Source organism: Anomaloglossus baeobatrachus, chromosome 4 (assembly GCF_048569485.1).
Source record: "Anomaloglossus baeobatrachus isolate aAnoBae1 chromosome 4, aAnoBae1.hap1, whole genome shotgun sequence".
Lineage (NCBI taxonomy): Eukaryota > Metazoa > Chordata > Amphibia > Anura > Aromobatidae > Anomaloglossus > Anomaloglossus baeobatrachus.
In genome coordinates, this window is record NC_134356.1 from 31,967,121 (window position 1) to 31,994,589 (window position 27,469).

At 42.1% G+C, this 27,469-nt stretch overlaps 1 protein-coding gene across 1 annotated transcript in view; it reads left to right on the top strand.

Annotated features, from left to right (window-relative positions):
* The window catches only part of PHF21B (PHD finger protein 21B), a 164,294-nt gene that overhangs the window by 30,912 nt on the left and 105,913 nt on the right, over positions 1 to 27,469 (top strand). Inside the window, exon 2 of the mRNA XM_075344209.1 lies at positions 16,979 to 17,269. Coding sequence (XP_075200324.1) covers positions 16,979 to 17,269 — 291 coding nt within the window. The remainder of the gene's footprint in view (positions 1 to 16,978; positions 17,270 to 27,469) is intronic.

Below are 27,469 nucleotides of genomic sequence, written 5' to 3' on the forward strand. Positions count from 1 at the left end.
TGTGAGCCCATCAGCCAGCATCAAGGCGTATGTCTTATGCTGGGTCTCTACCTAAATGCCTCGACCCAGGTTGAGAAGGGCGAGCAGAAACTAATAGAAAATTAAAAATCGCCTTAAGCTTGTGGAAAGGAATGCTCAGCCAGAAGGCATGTTCCTATAATCTAAAATAAGAAAACTGACAGCACTTTCTAACAGACATATGTGAACAGGTGCAAACTGACATATACTGAAATATACTCTAACAAATATACAGCTGCACTCCAAGAAGCTAAAGTATGCAGCATTGACAAATTTGGACATTACTGGTAAGGAAATAAATGTAAATACTGAGACACTTATTGCATAAAAAAGGCCAGTTTAATGTGAGCCCAGCAGCCAGCGTCAAGGTGTATCTCTTATGCTGGGTCCCTAGCTAAATGCCTCTAGCCTGGCTGAAAATCCTACAATTTTATAGGTGGGCAGAAACCTGCAAATAGAAAATTGAAAATCACCTTATGCTAGTGGGAAGGAGTGCTCAGAAAGAAGGCATGACCTTATAATCTAAAATGAGAAAACTGACAGCTCTTCCTAACAGTATTATGTGAACAGGTGCAAACTACACATGAAGTATACTCTAACAAATATACAGCTACAGTCTTGATGCTAAGGTAGTCAAATATTAAATAAAGGAATTTGGACATGCATTACTGCTAAGGAAATAAATGTGAAAATTGAGACACTTAGTGCATAAAAAGGCCAGCTTATTGTGAGCTCAGCAGCCAGCATCAAGGCATATCTGGTGGCATAAGCCATAAGGCATAAGGCATAAGCTGGTGGGAAAGGAGTGCTCAGTTGGAAGGCATGACCCTATAATTCTCCCTGGCGGGGAAAAAATGGGGACACATTTATGCAAATTAGTTCTCTGCCAGATAAAAGAATGCTGCGTGTTTTTTTGCCATTTATTGGAGGCAGCAGCCTTTAGGAAGTGTTTGAATTTTTTAAGTGGTTGTGTCACACTCAGACTGGTGAGTGTTCAAAATGACTGTCAAGCGCACAGCGAAATATACAGGTTTCAATAGAAATTATATAAGAGAGGAGTAGGCTGATGGTAAAAAGCAGGGGGGGTGGGACACCTCCTGACACTAACCTGTGTCTAGTCCCTAAGTTCTCTTAACATCCCTAATCTAGTCCGTCCCCTCATCGCCGCCATGTGCCTAGTCCCTTACTGTCCCTCCACTCAACCTCTATAGTGACATTCTTCCCATTGTATACATTCCCATACCTTTGTCCTTCATTTACATGCCTTGCAAGTTCCAGTAAGTTTCACACAATCTCTCTGTTATGTCCTAACATCCTTCCCATTGTATACATTGCCAGCAAGGCAAAAAGTGCTTTCCTATATCGGATCGGACTTGTTTGCAATAGGACTTCCCTAATTCCCAAATAACGCCGACACCTGTCTGAGTCACAGGCTCAGATTCAGCTCCACTACCATTCCTGGCCACTAGAGGGAGCTACAAAACAGCACCCACACAGACGACATTCACAACACTTACCTTTGTCCTTCATTTACATGCCTTGCAAGTCCCAGTAAATTTCACATAATCCCTCTGTTATGCCCAAATATCCTTCCCATTGCATACATTTCCATACCTTTGACCCTCATTTGCATGCCTTTCAAATCCCAGTAACTTTCACACAATCCCTCTGTTATGCCCAAACATCCTTCCCATTGTATACATTGCCAGCAAGGCAGAAAGTGCTTTCCTATATAGACCAGACTTGTCTGCAATAGGACTTCCCTAATTCCCAAATAACGCCGACACCTGTCTGAGTCACAGGCTCAGATTCAGCTCCACTATCTTTCCTAGCCACCAGAGGGAGCTTCAAAACAGCACCCACACAGACGACATTCAAAACACTTACCTTTGTCCTTCATTTACATGCCTTGCAAGTCCCAGTAAGTTTCACACAAAATATCTCTGTTATGCCCAAACATCCTTCTCATTGTATACATTGCCAGCAAGGCAAAAAGTGCTCTCCTATATAGATCAAACTTGTCTGCAATAGGACTTCCCTAATTCCCAAATAACGCTGACACCTGTCTGAGTCATAGGCTCAGATTCAGCTCCACTACCATTGCTGGCCACTAGAGGGAGCTTCAAAACAGCACCCACACAGACGACATTCACAACACTTACCTTTGTCCTTCATTTACATGCCTTGCAAGTCCCAGTAAGTGTCACACAATCCCTCTGTTATGCCCAAACATCCTTCCCATTGTATACATTCCCATACCTTTGTCTTCATTTACATGCCTTGCAAGTCCCAGTAAGTTTCACATATGTTTTTTTTTATTTTATTAACATTTTTTGTTTATTTAGTTACCTATTATTTTTCTATTATGATAATCGCATCTTTTAGTGTTCTACAAGGGCTTATTAATCATACAAATTCAGGAAAGAACGATCTGCTTTATTAGGGTCATTCACCGATGCACTTTAAACGGTTAATCCGGTGATGCTGGAGATGTTCTGGTTTATATTGTGTCGCTGTTGTGTTTTATGCTTAGTGTTTGATTGTTTTTTTTGTTCTGTTAATTACATGCTCCCACAAGCAAAGGGGTTGTATGATTGATTCCATATGCATCTCAAGTGCCAATTTATAACCAAATTAATCCCATCTATTCTGCCGGAGCTACGTGCGCTTTAGATCCTTAGGAATAGTAATGGTCATATCAAACATGTTCTTGAAGGGTTTTACTAAAGTTGACGATGGACTTTGTATTTCAGTGGATGTTATCACGTGCTATCCGCCATTTGTGTTGGCTAAGTAGGAAGTTAACGTCACATTCTTGGCCTCTTCGAGCAACAATGGGAATATCCCTTAAAACTAGCAGAACCACCCACCTTGGTCCAGGACTTAAATTAATCTCATCTCATTTTCATCAAAGGACGTTCTTGGATTTACCAGGAATGTTTTTGAAAAATCAGGATAATCTCGAGGTTGTTGGACACTATGCTACCCATTCTGATGTGTCACTTTGATATGTCCAATTTTCTGGTCAAACCCTCAAGGTCTACTATTGAAGAAAACGTAAAGTGTAACCATTGAAGAGTTTGTCCACTACTATGGATACACCGTATCTTTCCTCACGTTTCCCCCAACTCAATTAAAAAAAGCTTGTACTCACCTCTGATGCTGGTGCTGTTCCAGCACATGAGGTTGTTACGTCCCACGAGCTTCATTCCACTCACCAACGACTTTTCTCTCCCCACCTTCGGATGTATGAGTTAATCAACAGGAAGTGAGAGGTTTGGCTGCCTCTCACCTCCTGTCGAGTACTCCTGCATTGGAAGCCCTGGGAACGTGACCGTTGCCACTGCTGGAACAGCACCATCACGAGAGGTGAGTATTAGCAGAACCACCTGCTTGGGTCCAGGACTTAAATGAACTCCATTCTCTTTTTTTAACACAGGATGGGTTTGAATTTGGCAGGCTCGTTTTCGAAAAATCAGGAAAATCTTGGAACTATTGGAAACTATGCTACCCATTCTGATGCATCACTTTGATATGTCCATTTTTCCGGGCAAACCCTCAAGGTCTACTGTTGGAGAAAACTTAAAGTGTAACTGTTGCTTTAAAGAGTTTGTCCACTACTAGGAATACCCCTTCTCTCTCCTTATGTTTCCCCCAATCAAATTAAAAAAAAAACTTATGTTCACCTCTTATGCTGGCGCTGTTCCAGCACATGAGGTTGTTACATCCTGCAAGCCTTTAGCCCCTCCCCTCTCCATAGAACTTTATAAGCACCAACTGTCCTCTTCTATCTCGGTAATGTCTGTGTCGGCTTCTAGCTCCTCCCCTCTCCATAGAACTTTATAAGCACCAACTGCCCTCTCCTATCACAGTAATGCCAGTGTCGGCTTCTAGCTCCTCCCCTCTCCATAGAACTTTATGAGCACCAACTGCCCTCTCCTATCTCAGTAATGTCAGTGTTGGCCTCTAGCTCCTCCCCTCTCCATAGAACTTTATAAGCACCTACTGTCATCTTTCATCTCAGTAATGTCTGTGTCGACCTCTAGCTCCCCCCCTCCATAGAATCTTATAAGCACCAACTGCCATCTCCTATCTCAGTAATGCCAGTGTCGGCTTCTAGCTCCTCCCCTCTCCATAGAACTTTATGAGCACCAACTGCCCTCTCCTATCACAGTAATGTCAGTGTTGGCCTCTAGCTCCTCCCCTCTCCATAGAACTTTATAAGCACCTACTGTCATCTTCCATCTCAGTAATGTCTGTGTCGGCCTCTAGCTCCTCCCTCTCTCCATAGAACTTTATAAGTACCAACTGTTGTCTCCTCTCTTAGTAATGTCTGTGTTGGCCTCTAGCTCCTCCTCTCTCCATAGAACTTTATGAGCACCAACTGCCCTCTCCTATCTCAGTAATGTCTGTGTTGGCCTCTAGCTCCTCTCCTCTACATAGAACTTTATAAGCACCAACTGTCCTCTCTATCTCGGTAATGTTCGTATCGGCCTCTAGCTCCTCCCCTTTCCATAGAATCTTATAAGCACCAACTGTCATCACTATCTCAGTAATGTCAGTGTCGGCCTCTAGCTCCTCCCCTTTCCATAGAATCTTATAAGCACCAACTGTCATCTCCTATCTCAGTAATGTCTGTGTTGGCCTCTAGCTCCTCCCCTCTCCATAGAACTTTATAAGCACCAACTGTCATCTCCCATCTCAGTAATGTCTATGTCGGCCTCTAGCTCCTCCCCTCTCCATAGAATCTGATAAGCACCAACTGTCCTCTCTATCTCGGTAATGTTCGTGTCGTCCTCTAGCTCCTTCCCCCTCTCCATAGAACTTTATAAGCACCAACTGTCATCACTATCTCAGTAATGTCTATGTCGGCCTCTAGCTCCTCCCCTCTCCATAGAATCTGATAAGCACCAACTGTCATCTCCTATCTCAGTAATGTCTGTGTGTCTCTAGCTCCTCCCCTCTCCATAGAATATTATAAGCACCAACTGTCATCTCCTATCTCAGTAATGTCTGTCTCCGCCTCTAGCTCCTCCCCCTCCATAGAATCTTATAGGCACCAACTGTCCTCTCCTATATCAGTAATGTCTGTGTCGGCCTCTAGTTTCTCCCTCTCCATAGAACTTTATAAGCACCAACTCTCATCTAAGTAATGGGAACATCTGTCTTCACGAAATACAGAAAATTGTGAGCGAAAGATCAGTCCAGGAGGGAAAGAAGCAGATTTCTCTGATAAGATATATTACAAAGTTACTTATTTTATGTCCTATTAATTTAGGAAAAGTACTTTTCCTTTGAGATAAGCGACAGCTACGTTTTGCAGCGTCGTATCTCCCCTTACAATAGCCCGTTCCTTTGGTTCACCAGTTTAGAAACGGAACGTTGCCTATAAAATACGGTTGTCCAGGGATTGAAAAAACCTTTCCTTCCAAAAACTAGACCAAGTTGACCCAGAACGGCAATATCATGTCCATCCTGTGGACAGCGGTGGCGCTGTTTTTACATAGCAGCTGTGTTTTTGTCATCCAACGTTACAGCAGTTTTCGGGGGGGGTGGGAGGGTGGGAGGGGGTGAGTGACAATAAAATGGCCATCATTACTGGCTGTACCGTTGTAGAATTTGTAGTAAACTTCCCAACGCTAAGGTCATGGTCACGCACATTTGTTACTTTGCTGTGAAACATGGAGGTACTAGGACCTCCTGATCTAGAAGGTTAGCAGTGTGCTGGTGTCAGGCGGCTGCTGTAAAGCTCCTCATTTTTATCGTTGCTGTTAATTTTTCTTGTACGCCATCAATGTTTCTCTATGTACGAGGCATATGCTAAATAAACAGGGCGCATTTCCCTAGAGCTCAGAAAATATGGAAAATATGGAAAATATAACGGGCGGAGGAAAAGGCGGCAAACAAAATTATAACTAAGGAAAAAAATGTATATTTATTTTTTTTTTTGTCTACTAGGGTTAAAGAGACATTGGTAATTTCTCACAATTCCTGAATTACTAGTTAGAGTCTGGAAAGATTGTGGTCAGCCGGTGTGTAATCAGGCGTGCAGCTCTCCTGCTGTTGTGTAAAATGGGCCCTGCGCCGGGTAATGATGAAAAAATACAGCTCCTCACTCGTACCAAATAAAAAAAATATATATAAAAAAACCCTTTAATGCTGCCCAATCAGACTGAAATAATGGGGATTTACAGTAAGTCTACATTATGTGTTTCCATGATTATTCCATGACTATTTTTTTTTTTTTACCAATTATTTAGCAAGTTACGTGGCTAACCAAGCTGAGCCATCTACAGTAAGCTCATTAATAGTTTTAAAAAAATAAAATAAATTCAATAAATAAACATATATACTGTATATATATATATATATATATATATATATATATATATATATATGTATATTATAAGTGTAAATTATATTATATAATAATATATTGTATTATAAATATAAATTATATATATATATATATATATATATATATATATATATATATATATATATATATATATGATATAAATATAATTTATTTTCATGACTCTAAAAATTGTAGATTCACATTGAAGGCATCAAAACTATGAATGAAAACATGTGGAATGAAATACATAAAAGAGTGTGAAACAACTGAAAATCTGTCTTATATTCTAGGTTCTTCAGTAGCCACCTTTTGCTTTGATTACTGCTTTGCACACTCTTGGCATTCTCTTGATGAGCTTCAAGAGGTAGTCACCGGAAATGGTTTTCCAACAGTCTTGAAGAAGTTCCCAGAGGTGCTTAGCACTTGTTGGCCCTTTTGCCTTCACTCTGCGGTCCCGCTCACCCCAAACCATCTCGATTGGGTTCAGGTCTGGTGACTGTGGAGGGCAGGTCATCTGGCGTAGCACCCCATGACTCTCCTTCTTAGTCAAATAGCCCTTACACAGCCTGGAGGTGTGTTTGGGGTCATTGTCCTGTTGAAAAATAAATGATGGTCCAACTAAACGCAAACCGGATGGAATAGCACGCCGCTGCAAGATGCTGTGGTAGCCATGCTGGTTCTGAATGCCTTCAATTTTGAATAAATCCCCAACAGTGTCACCAGCAAAGCACCCCCACACCATCACACCTCCTCCTCCATGCTTCACGGTGGGAACCAGCCATGTAGAGTCCATCCGATCACCTTTTCTACAAAGACATGGTGGTTGGGTCCAAAGATCTCAAATTTGGACTCATCAGACCAAAGCACAGATTTCCACTGGTCTAATGTCCATTCCTTGTGTTCTTTAGCCCAAACAAGTCTCTTCTGCTTGTTGCCTGTCCTTAGCAGTAGTTTCCTAGCAGCTATTTTACCATGAAGGCTGCTGCACAAAGTCTCCTCTTAACAGTTGTTCTAGAGATGAGAAGGTGTGTCCAAACGTTTGGTCTGTACTGTATATACCGTATAGATATATATATCTATTATATAAAGTTGAGTGTGTGTGTGTATGTCCCTAAAGGAATTCACCCCGTCGCATGTACAATCACAAAATATTGCACAGACACTCCATTTGACTCAGGGAACGTCATAGGCTATGTTTTGAGGGGAAATTTTAAACCCGTGTTTTACAGTTATTCGCAAAAAAAAACGGCTTCCATTAAAGTCAATGGAGCTGGGAGCCACAATGCAGCCAGAACTTCAGAAGAATGCGCAGCCACGCCCTTAAATGGAATGTTGGCGTGTCACAATGCAGCCAGGGAAAGAGACAGACAGACAGAGACAGGCAGACAAAGAGACTGGAAAAGAGACACTGAAATAGACAGACAGAGACAGAGAGACAGGGAAAGACACAGACAGGGAAAGACACAATCAGGGAAAGAGACAGTCAGGGAAAGAGACAGACAGGGAAAGAGACAGACAGAGACAGAGAGACAGGGAAAGAGACAGACAGGGAAAGAGACAGACAGGGAAAGAAACAGACACAGAGACAGACACAGGGAAAGAGACAGGCAGAAAAGGAGACAGTTAATATCCCGGGTAACACCGGGTGCTACAGCTAATTAATATATATATATATATATATATATATATATATATATATATATATATATAAGACATATGCAGTCTATTAAAAATAATCTTAAAATTAAATCAATTACATTTGTATGTGATACGCCCACCAGGGCCGTGGGGCACTCGGAACTGGGCCAGTTCTGTTTGGGGAGGATGTCACGGCTGCAGGGCCCAACTCAGTGACCCTGGTGGTGTCGTTTTAAATGAGTGCTGGGGGTATATTTACATGGGATGATGGTTTGTGACACCACCCATGGTATGCGGCAAGATATGGTGCCGCCGCTGCTATTCAGTTCCCCTTGGGTCGGTGGTGACACAGCTGAGTTGGTATAGCTCTCCACAGGTAGAGCTGGGCCCCAGGGCTGTTGATGGAGTTGGGTTGTAATGGCGGGGTGCAGGACCGAAGGCGCAGGCAATAACGTGGTAACACAGGGATGCAGTCACAAGGTCTTTTACTCAGTTCAGAGTTCCAGAAAACCACGACTAGTCAGTTGCTGCCCTTGGAGTGCTGCGTCCTGCTGTGAAGGGCTCCAGCCAATTCCTGGATAGTTCAGAGGCACAATCTGGTGCATCCTTCTCTGTTCCTTCCCTGGTCATCTTCCTGCGCTGGCCTCTCCCGCCTGCCCCGCGCCTCACACACAGAGCCCCGAGCCGGTGTCTGTGGATCTTTTGATGGGTAGCTATCCTGCTTTGTCCATTGGTCCTATGTGGTCACCTTTTCAGCGTGCTGTGTGCGGTGGTGGCTGTTACTTGAAGTAACCTCAGCCTCCGGTTTACCAGCTGAACCTGGTTGTTCTCCACTAGTCTAGGGATCGGTTCCCTGTTGCGGCCAAGTCCCTCCACGCCGGCATACCGGCTGTTGATGAGAGCTCACGGGTGGATGGTGCACCTCCCATAGGTCTAGGACTCCATCCTTTCTGATCCTGAGACGAGGAGCTCCAGCTCCAGACCCCAGGACCTCTCTCCTCTGCATCCACTTCCCGACTGACTAACGTTCTACAGTCTGCTCCCACCAGCTAAACCCCACCTCCAGACTGGCTTCAGGACTGTGCTTTCCCTAAGGTGCAACTTGCCCTAATCACGGCCTACTGGAGGGTCGCCAAATTAAGAGTGTGTGCCTGTGTGTGTGTGTGCAACGACCTGTGACCTCCTCCTTACCCAGGAATGGGATATCACACCTTTGGCTGAGGTGCAGTACCTCTGTGGCGACTGGAGCCTCATGGGCGCCACATATACTTTCAAAAACATTAATTTTCCAGATTTTTATATATTTTTTAAATAAATATATTTTGTAAGTGAATATATTTCTAAAGGTGCTATTGACCTTAAATTCTCACCAGATTTCGCTAACAACCCGTCCAATCCACACAGGCAAAGAAATCAAAGCATAGATGTCCGTAAATTTAGTGATGTGTAATAATGAGAAATGATATAGGTAAAAAGTATTGAACACGCTTACTGAAATATATTTAATACTTCATACTGAAGCCATTATTGGTGACAAAGCTTCCAGATGCCTCCTGTATGGAGATATTAGTCGCCTGCATTGCTCAGGTGTGAATTTGGGCCATTCTTCCGCACAAACACTCTTTACATCCTTAAGGTCCCGGCTCCTTCTATGAATTCTGACCTTTAGTTCCTTCCATAGATTTTCTATTGGGTTCAGCTCCGGTGATCGTCTCGAACATTCCTTGCAGCTTTATTTTCTTTCTCTGGAACCAGTTGAGGGTTTCCTTGGCCGTGTGTTTGGGATCATTTTCTTGCTGAAATGTCCGCCCTCATTTCATCTTCATCATCCTGGTAGATGGCAGCAGATTTTTATCAGGAATGTCTCTGTACATTTGTCCACTCATCCTTCCTTTAATGATATGAAGTTTGCCAGTGTCATCAACAGTAAAACATCCCCACACCATGATGTTCCCTCCTCCACACTTCACTGTTGTTGGTGATGATTTGTCTTTTGGCCTCCAAACATGGAGTGTATTATGGCCTCCAAAGAGTTCAATTTTGGTCTCATCTGACCAGACTATATTCTCCCAGTATTTCAGAAGTTTGTCTAAATGTTGTTGAGCAAACTTTAATCTCTCTTCAACCTGCTTTTTGTTCAGCAATAGAGTCATGCGTGGTGAGCGTGCATACAGGAGCGTGCATACAAGTGATGGAGGGGGAGTGCATTACTTAATGTTTTTTTTTAAACAATTATACCTGCTGATTCCAGGCCTTTTTGTACTTTTAAACAGGTGGTTTTTGACTCAGACAAATCTTCTGATAATTCTTTTTACTCCTCTGTCTGAAATCTTGTAGGGAGCACCTGGTCGAGGCTGGTTTATGGTGAAATTATGTTCTTTCCACTTACGGATTATAGCCCCAACATTGCTCACTGGAAGCTTCAGTAGTTTAGCAATTCTTCTGTAACCAATGCCGTCAGTATGTTTTGAAACAATAAGGTTGCAAAGGTCTTGAGACAGCTCACTGGTTTTACCCATCATGAGATGTTTGTTGTGTGGCACCTTGGTAATGAGACACATTTTTCTAGGCCATCAGTTGAACCAGGTGATATTATTTTTCACTAAGGTGGGCTTTGCACACTACGACATCGCAGGTGCGATGTCGGTGGGGTCAAATTGAAAATGATGTACTTCCGGCATCGTATGCGACATCGTAGTGTGTAAAGGCTCGATGATACGATTAACGAGCGCAAAAGCGTCATTATCATATCATCGGTGCAGCGTCGGCGTATTCCATAATTACGCTGACGTGACGGTCCGATGTCGCTCCTCGCTCCTGCGGCAGCACACATCGCTGTGTGTGAAGTCGCAGGAGCGAGGAACATCTCCTACCGGCGTCACCGCGGCTTCCGTAGACTATGCGGAAGGAAGGAGGTGGGCGGGATGTTTACATCCCACTCATCTCCGCCCCTCCGCTCCGATTGGCCGCCTGCCGTGTGACATCGCAGTGACGCCGCACGACCCGCCCCCTTAATAAGGAGGCGGGTCGTCGGCCAGAGCGACGGTCGCAGGGCAGGTGAGTGCATGTGAAGCCGGCGTAACGATAATTTTCGCTACGCCAGCTTTCACAAGATATTGTACCTGCGACGGGGGCGGGGACTATCACATGCGACATCGCAGCATCGCCTTGCGATGTCGCAACGTGCAAAGCCCGCCTAAGTGTCAGGATTGCTTTCCAAGTTTTGATAGATTTGGGTTTCGGGACCTTCCATGGGCTTTACACCTCTCTTTCTTGGTGTGTCCAATACTTTATCCCTGTGTCATTCCTCCTTATTAGATCAAAGTGGAGAAGGAGAAGGGGTTAAACCCGCGCAATCCGCCAGATAAATTCAGAGGAGATGTTGATAATTCAGAACATTCTTTTATTCCATGGGTCTACGCGTTTCCAGGTCTGTGACCTCTTCTTCAGGACCAGTAAATCAACACTACATGTACATACAAATGAAGCTCTTTTATACCTGTGGTAACCACAAAGTACCGCCTCCCGGCACTTTGAAAAAAGTCAGAAGGGAAAGAAAAAAAAAAAAAAAATTCTGCGTGCATGATACAGCGTTTTTCACAGATATCATATACTTTGTAGAATGCTATTATACTGGTCATAAAAACAATTTATATGAGAAATACACATTCATAAAATGGAAAATTATAAAATAAAAAGAAAAGGAAAGAAAAAAAGTCAAAAATCAGGACACGAACTCCAAGAACATTGCCCATAAGGTAACCTTTGATTTTTGTGGTGTACGCCACCAGTAGTTCTCAAAAAGCTGTGTATCCCTAAAGTTATGTTCACAAGGTTGTGATATATGCGTTCAATTAAATAAAACATATGTTTAATAAATATATTAAAAACATTTCAATATAGAAAAAATGATAAAGGAAAGAGATGAAATAAAATGATAATAAAAATGCATAATTTTCTGTGAACTTTTTATACAGAATAAAAATTCTTTCACCCAGGAGTACAAAGTGATGTGTATATAAATATATGTGAATAAAAATTTATAATATAATGTGTGCTATATTCTTTGTTTGTGTGTTAAAGAGGATGTGATATTTACTTTTTCTTTTTCAAAGAGGATCATAGTATCAACGAGCTTAAGGTTATTAGCGGGCATAAGCGTTGGAAAAAATATATATATGTGTGCGCATGCTCTTGACCCTACCATGAGGGCACATAGTACAGCGGTACGGAGTAGATGCCAGAACTGGGACCGTGGGAATAAAATCTAAGGCGCCTGGGCCAGGGATATAGCTGGTTCAAGGTGGCTGTGTATGCAGTTATTTAAATTCAGAAGAGCAACATATAAATTAATAGATATAAAAACATAATATAAACAGTTATTTCTCTAAAAAATATATATATATATACATAGAGCCTATAAAAAGGGGACAATAATAAAAGGAGTCAGACTGAATAAAAACTCCCAAATGGCACAACAGATCAGTAAAACAGGTCAGTTACTTCATTAAGTCCAGTTGGTTTCAATGTATCCAATCTATAAATCCAAAAAGTCTCTTTTTTATTTAAAACCTCTATTCTATTAGGAGTATCAATAGGGATTTGTTCAATTGGTGTTATAATGATGTCTGCCTTTTTTCCATGTACCAAAGTGCAATGTCGGGACAATCCATGTAAGAGGAACCCTTTCTTGATGTTATGTCTATGGGAATTTAATCTGTTATGTAGGGGCTGTCTAGTCCTTCCTACATATTTTTTACCGCATGCACAATCAATGAGATACACCACAAAATCAGAATGGCATGTGAGATGTCCCTTGATCGTATATTTATCTGGTTCCTCAGCTGTACCAAAAGTCTTTCTTTTGTGTGCAATGGATGTACAGCATAGACAATTTTTGCTGTAGCATTTTGAGACCCCAATTGAGCGTTCCTCTTCTTTAGAATCAATAGGAACTCTCAACCTACTGGGTGCCACAATATTCCTAATAGTCGGGGCTATTTTTCTATATTGAAATGTTTTTAATATATTTATTAAACATATGTTTTATTTAATTGAACGCATATATCACAACCTTGTGAACATAACTTTAGGGATACACAGCTTTTTGAGAACTACTGGTGGCGTACACCACAAAAATCAAAGGTTACCTTATGGGCAATGTTCTTGGAGTTCGTGTCCTGATTTTTGACTTTTTTTCTTTCCTTTTCTTTTTATTTTATAATTTTCCATTTTATGAATGTGTATTTCTCATATAAATTGTTTTTATGACCAGTATAATAGCATTCTACAAAGTATATGATATCTGTGAAAAACGCTGTATCATGCATGCAGAATTTTTTTTTTTTCTTTCCCTTCTGACTTTTTTCAAAGTGCCGGGAGGCGGTACTTTGTGGTTACCACAGGTATAAAAGAGCTTCATTTGTATGTACATGTAGTGTTGATTTACTGGTCCTGAAGAAGAGGTCACAGACCTGGAAACGCGTAGACCCATGGAATAAAAGAATGTTCTGAATTATCAACATCTCCTCTGAATTTATCTGGCGGATTGCGCGGGTTTAACCCCTTCTCCTTCTCCACTTTGATCTGCAAACACGTGGGGCCGCTGCAGCCGCCATTATCTGATGCTATCTATGGTGGTTGTGACCTCTCACAACCTGAATCGGTGAGTGTATTTTGATATATGCTAAACCGTATATGTAATCTGGTAAAACCCTATCAGCGCTTCTCTTTTCTAGTTTGCATATATTCCTCCTTATTACACATAACGTAATTTATGGGCATCTATAGTTTGATTTCTTTGCCTGTGTGGATTGGATGAGTTGTTACCAACATCTGGTGAAAAAATCATGTCAATAGAACCTTTAGAAATATATTGACTTATATGCTTCTGTGCATAAATCTATATGGGTAAATATATATAGCTTGCAGGTCGTCTAGCACACAGACCACGCTAATGTAAACAGATTCTAATGGTATGACGTAACACTTGGGGGCCTCTCACCTCCCTTCAATGTGCCTGGAATTAGGTGGCCTTTATCATCTAGTTCACAATGAAGCGGTCGTCAGTGTGGGATGTGGCCAAAGGACGTCCACTTCTCTGCCTTTCTGTGACTCTTCCAATCTCTCTGTGTCTCTGTACAACCTGCTGGTGACACTCTGTGACTTTCTCCACCCTTATAGTAATTTTAGAACTTTCTACTCTCTCCACCCTTATATCAATTTTAGAACTTTGTATTCTCTACCCTTATATTAATTTTAGAGTTTTGTATTCTCCACCCTTATAGTAATTTTAGAGCTTTGTGTTCTCCATCTTTATAGTAATTTTAAAGTTTTGTATTCTTCACCCTTATAGTAATTTTAGAGCTTTGTATTCTCCACTCTTATAGTAATTTTAGCGCTTTGTATTCTCTACCCTTATAGTAATTTTAGAGTTTTGTATTCTCCACCCTTATAGTAATTTTAGAGCTTTGTATTCTCCACCATTATAGTAATTTTAGCGCTTTGTATTCTCCACCCTTATAGTAATTTTACAGCTTTGTATTCTTCACCCTTATAGTAATTTTAGAGCTTTGTATTCTCCACCTTATAGTAATTTTACAGCTTTGTATTCTCCATCTTTATAGTAATTTTAGAGCTTTGTATTCTCCACCTTTATAGTAATTTTACAGCTTTGTATTCTCCACCTTATAGTAATTTTAGCGCTTTGTATTCTCCACCCTTATAGTAATTTTACAGCTTTGTATTCTCCACCCTTATAGTAATTTTAGAGCTTTGTATTCTCCACCCTTATAGTAATTTTAGCGCTTTGTATTCTCCACCCTTATAGTAATTTTAGAGTTTTGCATTCTCCACCCTTATAGTAATTTTAGAGCTTTGTATTCTCCACCATTATAGTAATTTTAGCGCTTTGTATTCTCCACCGTTATAGTAATTTTAGCGCTTTGTATTCTCCACCCTTATAGTAATTTTAGAGCTTTGCATTCTCCACCCTTATAGTAATTTTAGAGCTTTGTATTCTCCACCTTATAGTAATTTTAGAGCTTTGTATTCTCCACCATTATAGTAATTTTAGCGCTTTGTATTCTCCACCGTTATAGTAATTTTAGCGCTTTGTATTCTCCACCCTTATAGTAATTTTAGAGCTTTGCATTCTCCACCCTTATAGTAATTTTAGAGCTTTGTATTCTCCACTCTTATATTTTAGCGCTTTGTATTCTCCACCATTATAGTAATTTTACAGCTTTGTATTCTCTACCCTTATAGTAATTTTAGAGCTTTGTATTCTCCACCTTATAGTAATTTTAGAGCTTTGTATTCTCCACCTTATAGTAATTTTAGAGCTTTGTATTCTCCACCTTATAGTAATTTTACAGCTTTGTATTCTCCACCTTATAGTAATTTTACAGCTTTGTATTCTCTACCTTTATAGTAATTTTAAAGCTTTGTATTCTCCACCCTTATAGTAATTTTAGAGCTTTGTATTCTCTACCCTTATAGTAATTTTAGAGCTTTGTATTCTCCACCTTATATTAATTTTACAGCTTTGTATTCTCCACCTTTATAGTAATTTTAGAGCTTTGTATTCTCTACCCTTATAGTAATTTTAGAGCTTTGTATTCGCCACCTTTATAGTAATTTTACAGCTTTGTATTCTCCACCCTTATAGTAATTTTGGAGCTTTGTATTCTCCAACTTATAGTAATTTTAGCGCTTTGTATTCTCCACCCTTATAGTAATTTTAGAGCTTTGTATTCTCCACCCTTATAGTAATTTTAGAGCTTTGTATTCTCCACCTTATAGTAATTTTAGAGCTTTGTATTCTCCACCTTATAGTAATTTTACAGCTTTGTATTCTCCACCTTTATAGTAATTTTAGAGCTTTGTATTCTCTACCCTTATAGTAATTTTAGAGCTTTGTATTCGCCACCTTTATAGTAATTTTACAGCTTTGTATTCTCCACCCTTATAGTAATTTTAGAGCTTTGTATTCTCCACCTTTATAGTAATTTTAGAGCTTTGTATTCTCCACCTTATAGTAATTTTACAGCTTTGTATTCTCCACCTTTATAGTAATTTTAGAGCTTTGTATTCTCTACCTTATAGTAATTTTGGAGCTTTGTATTCTCCACCTTATAGTAATTTTAGCGCTTTGTATTCTCCACCCTTATAGTAATTTTGGAGCTTTGTATTCTCCACCTTATAGTAATTTTAGCGCTTTGTATTCTCCACCCTTATAGTAATTTTAGAGCTTTGCATTCTCTACCTTTATAGTAATTTTACAGCTTTGTATTCTCTACCCTTATAGTAATTTTACAGCTTTGTATTCTCTACCTTTATAGCAATTTTAGAGCTTTGTATTCTCCACCCTTATATTATTTTAGAACTTTGTATTCTCCACCCTTATATTATTTTAGAACTTTGTATTCTCCACCCTAATAGTAATTTTAGAGCTTTGCAGTCTCCACCCTTATTATATAAAATCCAGGTCTAAAATGAGAATAAAATCTGAATGTCCCTCATTTGTTTTCCGCAAATCAATGGCACAACGGGGAGAGGGATGCTTCAGATTGTGAGGCTTGTGCTCTCGGCAGGCGGCTCAGCTGGAATCACGTAGGAACAGAAGACCTTGTGGTTAGGAATAAACGCTGCACAATTCATGGAGTTGCTGCCCTAAATGTGCCCGGTTGGAGTCGTTTCATCAGTAGGACGCTGCTGTGGGATGTGGGGCGGCCTCCTTCTGTGTGGGATGAGCTTCCTCAATCACCCATCTTCTGCTCCGAGCATGTAAAGCCTAATGCCAATATCAGAGCCAGATGGTGCTCGCTGATTTGTGCAGTAAGATGTCCCTTTTGTGCCGGCTCCGGTAGGTGGTGCAGAAGGAGGTGCGTGGAGACATGTAGGAGGGCGCGCTGGGTTTTCGTGGCTACTTGAACTTACCCCTCTTATTTTTTTGCCCGGCAGAAGCTGGCGGTCCGGAGCTGTCCTGTGGAAAGTGCCAAGCCCATCCCGCTCATCAGGGCACCAAACAGTCAAGGGGGCATTGCCATCTCAGTCGTCCCGGCCAAAGCACCCGTCACGATGGTGACTGCACACCTCAACGGCCAGAAAACAGCTACGGCCTCAGCACCGTCATCGGCCAACAGCGCCGAACCCCCACAGACTGCCCCCATTAACCTACAGACAACCAGCAAGTTGGTGGGGGGCACCTTAAACATGGCGGCAAGGAGAGTTTCGGAGATGCCCCGTGCCCAGGTAAGTGACACTTTGAGAGTCCATGGTCACTGCTTTTTTGTCAGCCATTTGAGGTTTGGGAAGGGGCTGACTGTGGTGTTCATCAATGGGTATGGGTTGCGAGGAATCCCTGAGATCGCTGCTAGTTTAAGAGCTTCAGAGGAAAGGATGGAGCACGCTGTTCACTCCGGCACAGGAGCTTGTATTCAGCTGCTCCGATGTAGCAGAGCTGAGTTTGTCATGTTCATCTGATCCGCTGTGTGTCATTATATAAGACTCACCGCCGTACAGGAATCTTCTGCTATATGCTTCTATATCCAGCAGCAATCATTTACATCACAGCGCGAGTCACCACTAGAGGTCACATCACACGGGAGAGCGAGGAAGCCTGCAACATACGGGACATGCACATCATCTGTCTATCTATTATTATTATTATTTATTATTATTATGGCGCTTTACATATGAAAGGGGTACACATAATAGGGACAAGTACAATAATCATAAACAATACAAGGCACAGACAGGTACAGGAGGAGAGAGGACCCTGCCCGCGAGGAGGAGAGAGGACCCTGCCCGCGAGGGCTCACAGTCTACAGGGAATGGGGGAGGATACTGTAGGTTAGGGTAGAGCTGGTTGTGCGGCGCTGCATCAGACTGAGGGTTACGGCAGGTTGTAGGCTTGTCAGAAGAGGTGGGTCTTCAGGTTCCTTTTGAAGCTATCTATCTATCCCTCTATCTATCTATCTATCCCTCTATCTATCTATCTATCTATCCCTCTATCTATCTATCTATCTATCTATCCATTGCTCCATCTATCTATCTATCTATCTATCTATCCCTCTATCTATATCTATCCCTCTATCTATCTATCTATCTATCCCTCTATCTATCTATCCCTCTATCTATCTATCTATCTATTTATCTATCCCTCTATCTATCCCTCTATCTTTCCCTCTATCTATCTATCTATCTATCTATCTATCTATATCTATCCCTCTATCTATCCCTCTATCTATATCTATCCCTCTATCTATCTATCTATCCATTGCTCCATCTATCTATCTATCTATCCCTCTATCTATATCTATCCCTCTATCTATCTATCTATCTATCTATCCCTCTATCTATCTATCCCTCTATCTATCTATCTATATCTATCCCTCTATCTATCCCTCTATCTATATCTATCCCTCTATCTATCTATCTATCTATCCCTCTATCTATCTATCCCTCTATCTATCTATCTATCTATTTATCTATCCCTCTATCTATCCCTCTATCTTTCCCTCTATCTATCTATCTATCTATCTATCTATCTATCTATCTATCTATATCTATCCCTCTATCTATCCCTCTATCTATATCTATCCCTCTATCTATCTATCTATCCATTGCTCCATCTATCTATCTATCTATCCCTCTATCTATATCTATCCCTCTATCTATCTATCTATCTATCTATCTATCTATCTATCCCTCTATCTATCTATCCCTCTATCTATCTATCTATCTATTTATCTATCCCTCTATCTATCCCTCTATCTATCTATCTATATCTATCCCTCTATCTATCCCTCTATCTATATCTATCCCTCTATCTATCTATCTATCTATCTATCTATCTTTCCATTGCTCCATCTATCTATCTATCCCTCTATGTATCTAATCTATCTATCATTCTATCTATCTATCTCCATTGATCTTTCTATCTATCTATCTATGTATCTATCCATTAGTCCTTCTATCTATCCATCCACCTATGTATCTATTATCTATCTATTATCTATCCTTCTATCTGTCTATCTATCCTTCTATCTATCCATCCATCTATCTATCCCTCTATCTATGTATCCTTCTATCTATCTATCTATCCTTCTATCTATCTATCTCTCTATCTATCTGTCTATCTATCCTTCTATCTATATATCCATCTATCTATCTATATATCTATCTATCTATCCTTCTATCTATCTATCTATTATCTATCTATCCTTCTATCTATCTATCTATCTATCTATCCTTCTATCTATCTATCTATCCTTCTATCTATCTATCTATCTATCTATCTATCTATCCTTCTATCTATCCATCCATCTATCTATCTATCTATCTATCTATCTATCTATCCCTCTCTCTATCCTTCTATCTATCTATCTATCTATCTATCTATCTATCCTTCTTTCTATCTATCTATCCCTCTATCCCTCTATCTATCTATCTATCCTTCTATCTATCCATCCATCTATCTATCTATCTATCTATCTATCTATCTATCTATCTATCTATCTATCTATCTATCTATCCTTCTATCTCTCTATCTATCCATCTATCTATCTATCTATCTATCTATCTATCTATCTATCTATCTATCTATCTATCCTTCTATCTCTCTCTCTATCTATCTATCTATCTATCTATCTATCTCTTTACTCTCTTTAGTATATAGTGATGTAGAGGTGATTTTGGTGTCCTGCTTGGTGACATGAGTGATTTCCCTGTGCATCATGTCGGGGGGAGTCGTTGAAGCTCTGACATCCTCGCTCACTAAACGATCCAGTGGAGCAGAGACGGGCTGTGAACACTGAAACGGCTCCATGATTCACATTTTGGCTGTGGACCATCAAATCCATATTTTCAGGGTTCTGCCAAATAGAGAATCCTGCCTGAGTGTTTCTGAGCAGATTGTGCGACCATAAAACCCTGCGCAGAACAAGACTGTTTAATTAAATTAGCAATTAGCAAATGTTACTTCCAATCACTGCTGGGCTTGGAGTTTGGAGCCGCGTCATCTCCTCACTTCATCATCTCTTGCACTTGGATCTTATGTGAGGTCCTCCTGTATTGTGCTCTGCACTGTGTCTGCAGTCAGGGTATGGTCTATAAGAAATGCTTGAAAAAGAACTTAATGTGCAAACAGGAGTACAGTGTACACATATCTATCTATCTATCCCTCTATCTATCCCTCTATCTATCTATCTATCCCTCTATCTATCTATCTATCTATCTATCTATCTATCTATCTATCCCTCTATCTATCTATCTATCTATCTATCCCTCTATCTATCCCTCTATCTATCTATCTATCTATCTATCTATCCCTCTATCTATCCCTCTATCTATCCCTCTATCTATCTATCTATCCCTCTATCTATCCCTCTATCTATCCCTCTATCTATCTATCTATCTATCTATCCCTCTATCTATCTATCTATCCCTCTATCTATCTATCTATCCATCTATCTATCCCTCTATCTATCTATCTATCCCTCTATTTATCCATCTATCCCTCTATCTATCTATCTATCTATCTATCTATCTATCTATCTATCTATCTATCTATCTATCTATCCCTCTATCTATCCATCTATCCATCCCTCTATCTATCCATCTATCTATCTATCTATCTATCTATCTATCTATCTATCCCTCTATCTATCCCTCTATCTATCCCTCTATCTATCTATCTATTTATCTATCTATCTATCTATCTATCTATCTATCCCTCTATCTATCGCTCTATCTATCTATCCCTCTATCTATCTAGCCATCTATCTATCTATCTATCTATCCATCTATCTATCCCTCTATCTATCTATCTATCTATCTATCTATCTATCTATCCCTCTATCTATCCATCTATCTATCCCTCTATCTATCCCTCTATCTATCTATCTATCTATCTATCCCTCTATCTATCTATATATTTATCTATCCTTTAGCTTAAAGGGTACTCACTGAGATATGATATTGTCACACGGAGGTCATGGTGACGTCGGGCTCTGTTCAGACTATAGATTCTGACACTCCGTCTGCAATCTTCTCTGAGGTCTGTTATCAGTGCAGGAAGACTCGAGTGTTGACCAACAGATTGGTAGTTCATGGTCAGGCTACCACGAGTTAATCACTGCTTGTCTGCGTCTTAGTCTCCTTTGATCCTATGTTGTGGGGAAGTCAATTGGATCTGCTTCCCTCCTATATATGCTGGCTAGATCCTTCCGTCTCTGCCTGCTATAGTTTGTCTTAGCTAGTCTGGTGAGGGGGTGTGATCCAGCGTAACTGGTGGGTGCAGTTCTTGATGCTGTGTGCGGTTGTGGTGTTAACCCTTGTTGTCTTTTTGTTGCTACCTTCCTGCACTTACTTTTCTCCTGAGTCGCTCAATGTTTGTTCCTGTGTGTTTGCAGTGTGTCAGAGTTTTGTTTTCTTGCATCTGTCTTTGTCTATGTTTCTATCTCGCTCCTGCCCCTTCCTTCACTGGTTGGAGGTGACAATCAGGTTAGTTCCAGTCAAGCATGAGACTCAGCCATCTCCACCATTAGGGGTACCCTGAGGTCAGAGACTCCTAGCATGAGGGACAGCATAGGAGCCCTTGTCCCTCGCTTACCTACAGTCACATTGTGACAGGTATAACAGGATATTTTGGTGATGGACACCCATATTCTTGGAAACTCATTATACTTACACCTCCTGGCACCATAGGAAGATTTCCCTTACAGGAAGAGCTTTCCTTGTCATTCTTTTCTTGGATGGTTGGGATACAGTTTCTCCTTTGTGGCATAGGGATTCTTACAAGCCAAAAAATGTCCCCTGGGAACAGGTATGCAAATTAGCTCCCCTCCGGAAGGAAGAAATCTGTCTCTCTGGTGCCACCTATAGGCGGCTATCCTGTAGGTTCATTTCCGATCTATTGAAGAAGCCTGTAGACAGCTATTATGGAAAAAGCCCCAAACCACTGTCTATAGAAAAAGTTTTGCAACTTAACAAAGACTGCACAATCCTGTCAATGTCGCAAAATGACGAATTTGGCTCTGCTACATCTCCCAGTCACTAAGTTTGGAGAAGCAGAGATGAAGTACCGCTTTGTTATATGAGCTCGTCTTCTGGCATTCACTCACTCAGGATAATTTAATGAAGACGATGGATCCGAGCTGAGACTTATTTTTTTTGGGTTATGTAGAAAACAAGGCCTCTGCAGATTGTAGAAAGCTTCATTGGAACAGACAAGACGGCACTTAATTACAAGCTTTTCATTAACATGACTAATGACATTTGGAGTCGATATTCTCCAGGCATCGGGGGCATTCGTTTCCTTGATTTTGCTGTTTTGGAGTCTGGAAGAACAAAGAGAAGACTGTTGGTTTAAAACTGTCTTCCACCCTGATATTAATCCTCAGAAATATTGTATTGTAAAACTCCTTCCAAATTCCATACCTTTCAGTGCCCGCATCCATTCTGTAAAGAGGAGCGTCCTTTGCTCTGGAGGATCCGACATGTCCATACACAACCAGTCTACTGAATTAAAGGAATTGTCCAGTCTAGAAAAATGTGTTAAAATAGTTAAAAAATGGTAAAATAATAAAATAAGCAATATTCACTCTGCTGATCCCCTACTATTCCTGTTTCAGTACTTCCCGTGCTATTCTCTGTACTAGTTGCTTCCCGTGCCTTTTTGTCCAGGTATGAGATACATATGGTTGTAGCGCCGGCATCTCTGCAGAGACGCCGACTTACTCACCACCCCGCCTGGATCACATACTCACCTGGCCATTCACATGTGCAACTGCCTCCTTCCCCTCCCGGGTCACGTACATGCCGCTCAGGGTCCCCAATAGTGCACCTAAGACGCACTCACGCACACTGACCCTACTCTTATATGGCCGGCGTGCCATTTCCCAGAACTGCCTCTCAGTCTATGGCAGAGAGGCACTGTGCATTTAAGGCACCCTCCCATTAGGGGAGGTGCCTGCGCAATACATTCGGTTAGTCAGTATCTGAGTCTGCTAGCTAGTTGTCAGGTCTTGTTATTCCTGTGTCTTCCTTCCCATACCTGCCTTTCCCTGCCATGCCCACCGTTCCTGTCTGTACCCGCCTGGCCAGCCTACCTTATTCACCCAATCTGGACCCGTCTATATCCAAGTCTGTCACCTGTCTCTGGGGGGGGTCAGCTGCCACAATCCCGGTCACTGCACTGGGAGTGGTACCTGGTGTCCACGTTGAGGTAGGCGCTTAAATAAGCCCCTCACATTAAAGGGTAAGCCCAGGTCCTCTCTGTGGTCCAGTGGGCGTCCGCATTACAACAGTTATGTAACAATTAAGCACCTCCTTTAAAGACTATCTGTAATCAAGGGTTTATGTTGACAATAGGTGTACAATTCCCCTGCAGTGCCACTTCAGGAGAAAATAAGTATTACAAAAGTGGCTTCCCTTCAGATGTTTCCCGGTCACCTGCAGGTTTCTGTACTTCCTGCTGTATTGATAACACTGCAGACAATCACTGGCTGCAGCATTGATCCACTATAGTCACTTCCTGAATTGAAGTGACTGTGGACTTATGAATTTCTCCTATAGTGGTGCTGCAAAGGAATAGAATATCTGCTACCAGATGATCCCATTGGTGGAGATTAGCATATAAATAACTGTAGTCACCTGATACCTAGAGAAAAGGTACTGTAAATAACATAGTGTGGCAATCACATTCCTACCGCTGACTTACCCTAATTACAGCCCTGACTAGTGTGCACAGCAGCAGGAACACTAGTCCTGCTTGTTGTTGGTGGAAATTAGTAGTTACATAACTGTAGTCACCTGATACCTAGAGAAAAGGTACTGTAAATAACATATTGCAGAGATCACGTTCCTTCCCCTGACTTACCGTAATTACAGCCCTGACTAGTACGCACAGCAGCAGGAACACTAGTCCTGCTTGTTGTTGGTGGAGACTAGCAGTTACATAACTGTAGTCACCTGATACCTAGAGAAAAGGTACTGTAAATAACATAGTGTGGCGATCACATTTCTACCCTTTCCTTACCCTAAGCACGGCCCTGACTAGTGCGCACAGCAGCAGGAAAACTAGTCCTGCCTGTTGTTGGTGGAAATTAGTAGTTACATAACTGTAGTCACCTGATACCTAGAGAAAAGGTACTGTAAATAACATAGTGTAGCAATCGCGTTCCTACCCCTGACTTACCCTAATTTCAGCCCTGACTAGTGCGCACAACAGCAGGAACACTAGCCCTGCTTGTTGTTGGTGATTAGCAGTTACATAACTGTGGTCACCTGATACCTAGAGAAAAGGTACTGTAAATAACATATTGCAGAGATCACGTTCCTACCCCTGACTTACCCTAATTACAGCCCTGACTAGTGGGCAGGGCAGCTGGAACACTAGTCTTGCTCTATGATAACAACACAAAGGGAATAATACACACAAGGTTAAAGAAACTGCTATCTTCAGAAACAAGTCCAAAGCAACTTGTCTTTCCACAGCTCCCACCTCCACCAAGATACCAAGGTATAGCAGGCTATCACTGCCAATCATCCAAGCTAAGAGGTGAGTACTTATACCAGAGGGGAGTGGATAAAACAGAACAGCTGAGCTAGGCTAGGATGGAAAGCCATAGGAGATAAGAGAACAGCTTTAACCCTTGCAGCATTAGCACAAGGGAAATCTGCACGGTTAACTGGAAAGCAAAGCCGCTCCAACCACCGCAGGCGGGCGTGTAGCCACGTGCTGTGACCGTCTGACCCTTAGGCCACTTTTGGTTGTGGTAGCCCCATGACATACTGTATGGGAATTGAACACTTGGCAGATCATCCCACTGATTGTAACTGATTAGGGGCAGCGTTTAATTATTACAGACTTTCTGTGGCTGATACCTAGAGAACAGGCACTGTCAGTATTGTATTACCATGGGAAATGTATGGCAGTGCATACAGTGCCCCTGCAGCGGTCGAATCGCTCGGATCCGGGGGTGATTATTCGTGGCTCGAGGGTCTCCGTACCGGGGGCTTAGGGGCCACACCCCAATGAAGAAGGGGGGTATTTACAGGGGAGATATAGTTCGCGCTTCCACCCGTGGTGTGTGGTAATTGGGAGTACTGCTGCTGTCATTGGGAGTACCCGGGGTGATGGAGTGGGGCAGCTAAGGTGTCGTCGCCCTCCATGGGTAGGAGAAGGCCCCGGGACTCGGTGGGATGCGGTAGAATGCAGGGGTCACTCAGGTACTCAATGAGTCAATAAGCAGACGCTGACAACCGGGTAAACCAAATTTTGGGGTATCGCTGCCGCTTGAGGGGAGCACATCCGGGTCCCGTCCCCTGTGGTGTTGCTTGGTAATCCATGACCTGCCTCCTGGCACTAAGTTTAACTTCAACATGGTGGCTCAGTAGTCTAAAACTTGCTGGGCCCCGCTCCCCACTGTGGCTAAGTGTGGGAGCCTGCTTTCAGGGCTCACGCTTGGGATTTTCTGGACCGTTTTGTTGGAAAGCCGTATCCCCCTCATTGCGCTAGTACCCCGATTCTGGAGCGGGTGGGAACAGATCATAAAGGCTCCGTTCTCCTCAGGTGAATTGTCGGGTTGCCTGAAGCTTCTCCCTGACCTAGGGTCCGTGTACCCCGTCGTGCCTTCGGTCCCGGACCGGTGACAGTGCCAGGCTGCTAACCATCCTCCTTGACAGGTCCCGGCTCCTAGCCGCAATCCTCTGCGACCGCCACCACTCCCAAACTCTTCTCACTTCCTCTCTCTCTACTTCACGACTTACGACTCTCTACACTCCTCACCTCCCCTCCCTGACCCCCCAGGTGGGCAACTCTATTCCACTCCAGCCGCCCACTGGTGTGTCTGGTGGGTGTGGTGCAGGGTGTATCTAGGATTTGATTTGCTGTTGGAGACAACACTACAAGATAGAGCCCCAGAACCATGGGGGTTTGGAATACCGCACGGGAGGGCAGTTTGTGCAGTACCCTATGCTGACCTGATAGTCCAGGGGCATCACAGCAGGACTTTAATTTCCGCTGGATGATAGTTTATAGAAAGCATTTTGTATATGGAACTTAATCTGCTAAACAGAGAGAGGAATAGCTGTTAAGTACATCCTGGTGGACCCAACATTTCCATACATTACAAGTACAGCCTTCTGATTTTTAATAAAAAACTTATATTGCTTAATATCCCTATGGTGGCATTGCAGAAGAATAGAAGATTTGATGCCATATTATCCTACAAATTACAGCTGATTGTTAGGAGTGGAGCTTATCTGTTACACAACTGTACAGTATGTGCCTGATACCTAGAGAAAAGGCACTGTAAATTACATGGGAAAAATATGTCGTCAATATACTGTAACTGCCACTGGCTTTTACAGTATAGAAATTGGATTGCAATGAGAAAGAGGAACATTCTGACTATTCCTGCCAGCCTGCACCACCGGCCAGCGACTACTCCAAGTATTCACCCCAGGGCTCCTGTGTAAGTCTACATGCCACAGAGGTGTTAAAGACTGAAGGCCTGATAGTTATAGTAGCCAGCCCTTGTTAGCCCTTTTTAGAGCTACCTGGTGATCACTAACACTGATGAGAGCTGATTAGGGGTAGAGCTTAGCTCTTACATGACCTGATAGAGCTCATACCTAGAGAAAAGGTACTCAGTATTCAGGGGTGGAAAGGTTGCAGTCACAGGGATCGCAATCACGACCGGGCCCAGGAGTGCAGGGGGCCCGCCAACCCCAGCCACTACTTCAGCTGGATATGTGTCTGAGGTTGCACATCCAGCTGAAATGTATTGCGGTGCAGAGAGCCATCGAGTCCCTGTACTGCGATATATGCTGCCGGCCAAACAGAAGCTGGCAGCTTTCATCCACATCCCAGTGAGTAAGGGTGGTGCATTGCAATGACGACCCGCATTGCAATAGCACCGACGCTGAAGAAAGCTGCCTGTCACTGTGCACTGGCTACACAGGAGGACGCTGCACTACGTGGGAGTCGGCGACGATGAGTATAACGTTGTTGTTTTTTGCATTATACAGAACCGAGACATATTTACCAGGTTGGGAACATATATACCAGGAGAGGGACAGTAGATACCAGGATGGGACAGTATATACCAGGAGGTCCCAGTATGGGGACACATATATAAGGATGGTGACATAAATACCAGGATGGAGGACATATATATATCAGGATGTGGACATTTTTACCAGGATGGGGTTATATATACACACCGGGATGTGGGCTAGAACAGATATACTAGAATGGAGAATATATATATATATATATATATATATATATATATATATATACTAGGATGGGGGACATATATACCAGGATGGGAACATATATACCGGGATGAGGACATATACAGTGCCTACAAGTAGTCTTCAACCCCCTGCAGATTTAGCAGGTTTGATAAGATGCAAATAAGTTAGAGCCTGCAGACTTCA